The 8,326-nt window shown below is 33.0% G+C and overlaps 1 protein-coding gene across 5 annotated transcripts; it reads left to right on the top strand.

Annotated features, from left to right (window-relative positions):
* Positions 1–614: 614 nt before the first annotated feature.
* Positions 615–7,260, top strand: LOC133694318 (transcription factor SPATULA). Of its 5 annotated transcripts, none has more exons than XM_062115810.1 (8): positions 617–1,133; positions 1,285–1,386; positions 1,511–1,576; positions 1,691–1,756; positions 6,175–6,474; positions 6,564–6,633; positions 6,708–6,876; positions 7,126–7,260. In XM_062115810.1, exons 1-8 carry the CDS (start codon positions 792–794, stop codon positions 7,130–7,132), a joined length of 1,122 nt encoding a protein of 373 aa, XP_061971794.1. In that variant the 5' UTR covers positions 617–791; the 3' UTR covers positions 7,133–7,260. The 5 variants fall into 5 exon arrangements, with proteins under 5 accessions (XP_061971796.1, XP_061971795.1, XP_061971794.1 ...); XM_062115809.1 differs by having other exon boundaries at positions 619–1,133; positions 7,114–7,260; XM_062115812.1 differs by lacking the exon at positions 7,126–7,260 and having other exon boundaries at positions 615–1,133; positions 6,564–6,605; positions 6,708–6,885.
* The last annotated feature ends 1,066 nt before the right edge of the window (positions 7,261–8,326 follow it).

The following is an 8,326-nucleotide window of genomic DNA, read 5'->3' as shown; positions in this document are numbered from 1 at the left end:
AGTTATAGATTTGACAAGTTAACTCAGGTTAAGTTTTTTTTTTAATTAATTTTTTTCAATTTCATTCTTCAATATTAGGTTGATCAAGAATTAAGTTTTACACACACACACACACACACACACACACACACACATATATATATATATATATATATATATATTTACATGAGATTATCATGTTCTCATGATTTAAGTCGAGGATCTGGCAGGTTAACCTGAGTTGATCCAAATCGACTTTATATGTTGTGGTTTTAATTATTATTTTTTTAAAATATGTTGGCTTGAATTTTTTAGAATTAAACTATGTTTTTAGTGGTTGTCCGAGTTATCTTTAGACTTATTAAGCCAATTAAATTATATTAGATCAACCTATACATAATTTATTTATAAAAAAAGATCTCACACAATTTATTTATTTTTACTAGAAAAATATTAATAATACTCGAATATTTTTTATATATTAAAAATAATGTGATTCAACCCCGGCAGTATTACGTGTTAACATTGTAGTTCAAATCCTAAAAGCTATAAAGAAATCACAATCACACCAATAACAAGTATTTGATAAGAAAAAACAATTGCCAGAAACAATACGACAAAAACAAGGAGCATAACCAAGCAAACCTCAACAAGAGTTTTTGATTTATAAACCCCGCCCCTAACAGTCGAACTCTCAAAAAGCTCCAGCAATGCTTCTAGCTTTAGCTCTCCTCTGCTCTGTCATTACATTTTATGGTTCAAAAACCGAATTATCACCCCTGCCAGCAACAAATAGCTAAAAGCAGAGAGTGATGGGAGATGTCTACAATAACGAAACCAACAACATTAATAACACCTGCTCAGCTTCCTCTTCTTCTCGTCATTACCACCGTTCAACAGACGATATCTCACTTTTCCTCCATCAAATTCTTCCCCGTTCACCTTCATCAACGTCTTCTTCCTCATTTGTAGGCCCACAGACGCTGCAGCCATTTTCAGTGCCAGCCCCCTTTGATGATCCTCTTCGATCGGGAGTGATCTTAGGTGTGGGCTCGAGTGGTGGAGGTGGTGGTGCTCTTTGGTCTGGGAATGTGAGAACGAGACTGATCATGAGTGAGAACGAGACTGATCATGAGTGTGATTGTGAAAGCGAGGTAGGTTCTTGTTCTGGGGTTTTTTCTTTGTGTTTGGTTGGTTAGAAAATGTAGGAAAAAGAAAGTTTATTTATTTATATTTGGTAATGTAACTTTCAAAGAAGGTGAAATCTACAGAATTAAATTTAAGGGTTAAATTTTTTTAACGCAGGAGGGTTTGGAAGCTTTAATAGATGAGATATCAGCCAAGCCAGCTCCTCCACGAAACTCAAAGAGAACAAGAGCTGCAGAAGTTCATAATTTGTCTGAAAAGGTTGTTCTTTTCCCCCCCTTCCTTTCTTAATGTTGATGCTCTTTCATATAACAATAATCTCTTTTCTTGTGATTTACTTTTTCATGCTAACTGATTTTATATTTTGTGGGGTGTTTTTGGGCAGAGGAGGAGGAGCAGGATCAATGAGAAAATGAAGGCACTGCAAAATTTGATTCCAAATTCCAGCAAGGTATATTAAACTTTCTTGGTTTGATTACTCCGTTCTTTGGTTAAGTTATTTAATTGAAATCAAAGAGTTTATCTACAATATGGATTGAATCATTTGATTTCTTTGTATGAGCAGACAGATAAGGCTTCAATGCTGGATGAAGCTATTGAGTATCTCAAGCTGCTCCAGCTCCAAGTACAGGTTTGTCTATGCAAAATCGTATTTAGTTCTATCATATCTGTTAGAAGATTTTCAAGGCATTGTTAAATATGAAGGTTTGGTGAAGGCTCGTTCGCCTATTTTGTTATCTATTAACTCCTTCATGGCAACGAGACGCATGCATGAGTCTAACATACACTTTTGTACTCCTCGGAGAGTTGAGTCTATGATCAAATTAGTTGTCAAACTTCTGTTGGTGCCAAAATGCAAGTAATTTAGAAAATCGGAGTAGATTATTCTCTGGTTGATCCACTAACCTTGAAGGAGTTCAAGCTTTTTCTTTTATTTTGGGGTGTAGTTAGCTAGTGTTTGGTTCAATGATACATAGAGGGATTAAGTGTTGGGTTTCTTGAAATATATAGATGTAGTGAAAATAATAAATTTAAAATTTTATGAGTTTAAAGGATCCTATTAATTAGATATATCTAGAATTGTTTTAGGGTTTTATATAAAAATTACTTGAAGATTAGATATTGTTTTAAGTTTTGAATATTTGCTTTAAATGTTTGGTTGTTACAAATTACAAACCGTTCAATTATCATGTCTTAATAGTAATTTACACGAACCATCAATGAGAAATCTCTTAAACCCTTTTAAGAAAGAGGAATTGTTATACCTTAAAATGCTAACTCTTTTCTTTTGTGTTTAAGATATTTCAATATTGTAATATACTCATCTTTTTCACAATTCATATGAAATAAGAAGCATAACTTTTTATTTATAAGAAAACCTAAAAACCCTATAAATTACAAAATATCAATTATATATATTATTTTAGGCTAATTTTATAAATTTATTCAATCAAGTCCCTACTTGATTTTTCTAGGTCTAGAATTATAATTCTCTGTATAAATTACATTTTAGTCCTCAATTTCTAAAACTTATTTATAATTAAGTCACACTTGATTAATCATCTCATTTTAATTTTTGACCAATAGTTCTTAATTGTGTGACCCATTTGATTCTCTAATAAGTTGACCACAAATATAAATCACAATCCTAAATAAAGCATAATTAAATAAATTGATTTATTATTAATTCAACAATTGATTGATTTGTATTTAAAGATCAAGTACAATCTCTAGCAACCTATCATAATCCCTAAATATTAGAAAAGTCATAAATGGTTTGACTTAATTTTTCAATGACTAGTTTCTCAATATAATTATTATCCCTTCATCAATAATATTCTGATTTAGACGTTATAGAATTGAGTGTGTCTACTATGTCAAATCATATTTATTCTCAACCATAGTCATTGATTATTTGAATAAGATTTAAAACTCTTTTCAAATCTTATTCCACCTTGCATAAGGATTTACAATCAATATTATTTGAAAACATATGGAATATTTTCTCTAATTACCAAAGGTGATGAATCCTTTCCTGACTATTTAAATACCTTCATATAGTTTATATTATACCCAATATCTTCCAATTTGTTATCCTTGATTAGGATAACATATAGCAAGATCAACATATAATACTATCTATATAAGATAACTTAGTGATCTCAAATCTAAGAGTCACTTATACAATTGTCACGTGAGTCTTTCCATAGATACGAGTGATCTCTGTTAGAGAATAATATAAATAATATCCTAAGACCTCACCTAACAACTTAAGCTTTTGGGTTGAGATGATTCTTTGACATGGTATCAGAGTCTTGTTGACCAAGCGGTCACGAGTTCGAATCTAACCATCCCTATTTATTTGATAAAAATTTTGCATAAAATAATGTGGGTCTATGCAAGTTTTAAGCTCAAAAGGCTTTCACTTGAGGGGGTGTGTTAGAGAATAATATAAATCATATCTTGGGGTCTCATCTAACAGCTTAAGCTATCGGGTTAAAATGATTCTTTGACAATCTCTCTATATAAAATTCTCATGCGGGTTAATTCAGTATACATGTCATCTGATAAGTATCTTCATATTAGTTACAAGTATCTTTCATACCTCAGTTTATGAGAACAATTGTTTTCTTTTATAAAAAAAATATAATATGTATCAGTTTCAACAGTTCTAATTAATATCTAGTTTTATTAGAGCATTGACCAGAAACATTTAGGAGCAATGATTTGATGCAATAGAAATCTCATAATTATAACAACTTTATAATTTTATTTGTAAAACATTTTTGTCTCAAGAATTTTATTTTTATTCTAGATTCATTATTCAAATATTTGATGAATATTATAGATAAATAAACCTTTATACATATATATATATATATATATATATATATATATATATATATATATATATATATATATGAACAAAATTAATGATATATATAACAACTGATTAGTTACATAACATATACACAAACATTAAAAAATACAAGAATTTGCACACATAAACAATGAGGAATCTTTAGATCTATTACTTTACCAAGATATCCAAGAGTGCACATGTTAGGATATACTAGCACCCAAGGTTGTTAAAATCGCGATTTTAACACGGCACGGAAAGCTGCACACAAACTCGGATCGTAAAAACGGATCGTAAAATCGTAAAATCGTAAGGAATTTTAAAATACATAAAAAAAAAATTCATACTTCAAATAAAAATTTATACATAGTTCAAGCACCTTAAAAAACATGTTTCAAATAAAAATTCATACATATTTCAAGTTTTCAAATAAAAATTCATATATAATTCAAACATCTTAAAATACATAATTTAAATAAAAATCATACATAATTTAAAATAACTTTTCATTAACTAATAATTAACAAACTTAAAAAACAGCAATTATAAGAGTGTTTAAGCCTCTGTTTCAGGTCCCCTTGCTTCCTACTGCTGCCTTTTGGCATTGACCATACATGCCCTGTTACAACCTCTTCTTCCCTCTTCACTTTATACTGAGCAAGAAGGCCATTCAGCTGCCCATCGTATGAGCACTTCCGATCCCATGATTCACTGATAAAATCAGTAGCTCCCAGAACTTCAAGATCCAAATCATATGGGATGTCACCACGAACAAAATTAAGCTTAGAAGATGCAGCCACATCATCGTCATCATAAGCATCTTTTATCTGGCGATATAGCCTTCCCAAAGTTTTCTTTGATTTATAGGACTGGTGCTCCTCTTTCCCCATAAAATCTGGATAAATTTTGGGTTTCAAATCCGAAGGCATGGAAACAATTTTCCCAGTCTTGGGAAAATCAACAGCTGTGGCCGCTAACTCTGCTAGAGTTAGGCACTTCTCATCCAAAGCACCATACCCACTCAAATCAGCACGAACTACATGTGACTTAGGGATTTTGATTTTTTCCGGTTCTGTGTTGTTATCTTGTGTGAAAGACTGAAAAAAGATGAAGAAAGATGAAGAATTGAAGAATGAAGATTGTGGTTTTGTTCTCAGCCGTGTGATTCACAGTGTACCGTGTATTGACTCAATAGGCCAATACTTGTTTGACACGTGGAGCTGGAGGGAACAGTGGCGCAACATTTTCTGTTTTGACACAAACGCGTAAAATCGGGTGTAAAATCGCGTTTTTGCGCGATTTTACCCGATTTTAACGATTTTACCTAATTTTGACCCGATTTTACCTATTTCCGAGATTTGTGAACGATTTAGCACGTTTAGCCTATATTGACTCGTAAAATCGTACGATTTTACGAGTTGAATCGCGATTTTAACAACCTTGCTAGCACCCTTCAATCCATAAAAGCAAAGAAGCTTTACTTAAAAGGAAGACGGTGAGATTTCAGTATAACTGCTTCGGTGCACCTTATGTTGGCATTAAACTTGTTATTTTCTCTAGTGCAGCAGAATGAGTTGTTTTGTGGTGGGTGAGAGATAATTAGAACCACAGAGAATGAATTATTTAGCGATTATGCATTATTTAGTACTTATTTTTTCTAGATGATTTCATTATGGCCTGTCATTTAATGCTGAGAGCAAGCCAGTCGATCTCTTTAATTTGTTCGTTAAGGTGAATTTCCACAGAAAACGCCCCGGTTTTTGTTCTCATTATCAATTCCTTTTAGTAAGTTGCATTGACTGTTGTTTGGAAAAATCAAAAGAATTCCATGTAAATGTCACTTTCGTAGTTTCATGAGCTAATATTCTGTGTTACGTAATTTAATGTTCCTCCAAAAGCAACATTTGCAGTCAACTGAACGCTGCAACATGTGCATGGAAGCATTACTTCTTAATCTCATATGAGGGCGGAGGCCCATCTCTGCTCTATGTGAATTGCTTTCCTGACGTAATTTGATTTATTCATCCATTAGTCCTTGGATTTGATCCCCCGGCAGGAACTATTTTTCCATGGTCTTCTCCATTAAATCCTAAGTCTAGTAGGGTGATGCCAATATAGAAAGAAAATGAAAAGGTGAAGGTGAAACTGAGTATATTTCTGATTTGCCTCAATGATGTTTCATGTTCCAGATGCTATCAATGAGAAATGGAACAAGTTTGCATCCAATGTTTTTACCTGGTGTACTGCAGCCATCACAACTCTCTCAGGTGAGAATGGGATTCGATGAAGAAATTGGATCCAAGCATATGAATATGACAACCTCCGTTCCTTTGGATGGAGAAGCTCGGCTACAGACCATGCTCACTCTTCCAGACCATTGCACTTCTTCAAACCAGGCATCAAATCCAGTACATTCTGAAACCTCATCTGGTTTCCAATCAACTATCCAGGCTCATTTCAGCCCCTTTCCACTTCGTGTCTCTTCTGAGGTAACTTCGAATATGATCCCTATGGTAGCAAATGCATATGTAGATGAAGCAATCCTAATCAAGCAATCTTACATGCACACAATTTGAAGGAAACTTGGAGGAAAGACATTTTACCAGGTCAGCAATTGAATGTAAGTCATGCTGAAAGGAGCCCATCAGGTGGGTATGCTGTGCCTGTGCCCCCCCTCTCCATACAGTTAAAAGCGGTCTGACATTTCTGTGTTTTCTGCAAGAATTTGAGTTGGCAGCCGCAGTTACAACTTCACTTCCCTTTGGGATACAAGCATGTGACTTGAAGGACAGTATCTCTCTAGAAGCTTGCGTGATAGGAAGAGACCAGAATGAAGGCGTGTGCTTGGAGAATATGGAGCACAATCTTATACTTTCTCAAGATCTGAATAGGTTTGATAAATTCATTTTCATTTAGCTCTTGCATTCATGTCTTAATTTGACTTGGCATGCTATATATATATATACACCATCACTCGAACAGGAAGAGGCGCGGGCAATCATGAAATAGAGATAGAAAAACTAGATATTTGAAGCATGTCAGGCTGATTTTACTGGCTAACTGTTGGGATTTGGCGTAGCTAGATTTCCTTGAGCAAATATTTTATGTTTGTTTATGTTATCGTGAAGGGCCTCCACCAGAAGATAGGCATCCTAGACGTGCTTCTAGCTGCAACTAAACAGAGAACTTGTTAGCATTTTGCTTTAGCTGGTATATTAATGAAAACGATGATAAGGATTTGTGAAATATATATATTAACTAATGTTTTTTCTTAATCTCCTTCATGTTCTCATCTTTTATTTTTCAACTATATTTCTGAGAGTGCACATAATCCTTCATTTTGAACCTGGAACAAAGTTCCATGGAACAGCTTGATTGCCTTTTCTGCCTCGAACATCGACTGTTTCTTGATGTAATGATTCTTTTACGTCTTTAAAATCTTGCGCGCTAAAATAAAGAGGAACGAGCAGCTCTGCCAAGCCAACGCGGCGTGAAGGGGGTTGGGGTCTGGCAAATTTGTGGTTCACGAAATGAAAGAAAACCGCAGCCTCAGAAAATAGAAAGTGAGCCAAAGATAATTCAGCAAAATTGGTGAAAGCAATAGGCAGCACAGTATTATTCATCAGAGAAGAAAATGAAAAATTAACAGCAAGTTAATTAAACAAAAAAGGTGCGGCTATTAGGACAGACGAGGCACTTGAATCTTTACAAGCCGACAGTGCTAGTCATCTTGTTTAGATTGGGGCTCTCTAACTATATTATTTTATTTTAAAAAAAATTAATTTTTTTTTTTTGCTTAAAATTAGTTATTTTGGTGTAATTAGATTATTTTGATGTGTTGTTGTCAAAAATAATTTTTTTAAAAATAAATAAAAAATTATTTTGATACATTTCCGAGAAAAAAACATTTTGCGTTTTAAAAGTATTTTTGAAAAAAATTGAATTTTTTTTTCTCAAAATTACTTTTTTTTGTGTTTTCAAATTGTTTTGATATGTTAATCTTAAAAATAATTTTTAAAAAATAAAAAAAAATATTATTTTAATACATTTCTAAATGAAAAAACTTTAAAAAGTAATCGCTACTACAATCTAAATATCCCATCCCAGTAAAAAATTGAAGTTTACCATGTTTTTGTCTTTGTGCCAACAACACCATGTGACTACGAAGCAACCACTTATCCAAGTTAAAGAAACTAGAATTCTAAAAGGTAATTTAACTGGTCAGATCTTGAGTTTACTTCATAATAATCATGAGTTCGAGTTCTTTCAGGGCCACTGGAGACTTATATGGTCATTAACTTTAGGGTCCGTAAGATTAATCAAGGTACACGCAAGTTAACC

The sequence above is a fragment of the Populus nigra genome, chromosome 5 (assembly GCF_951802175.1).
Source record: "Populus nigra chromosome 5, ddPopNigr1.1, whole genome shotgun sequence".
Lineage (NCBI taxonomy): Eukaryota > Viridiplantae > Streptophyta > Magnoliopsida > Malpighiales > Salicaceae > Populus > Populus nigra.
The sequence above is the reverse complement of the archived record's forward strand: the minus strand, read 5'-3'. Positions and strand labels throughout refer to the sequence as shown.

Excerpts from the sequence above, each read along its gene's own strand:
- LOC133694318 (XM_062115808.1), top strand. The coding sequence starts at position 792 with ATGGGAGATGTCTACAATAACGAAACCAACAACATTAATAACACCTGC. Across the intron at positions 1,134-1,284 it reads AGTGTGATTGTGAAAGCGAG|GAGGGTTTGGAAGCTTTAAT; the intron begins GTAGGTTCTTGT and ends TTTTTAACGCAG. Across the intron at positions 1,757-6,174 it reads TGCTCCAGCTCCAAGTACAG|ATGCTATCAATGAGAAATGG; the intron begins GTTTGTCTATGC and ends TTCATGTTCCAG.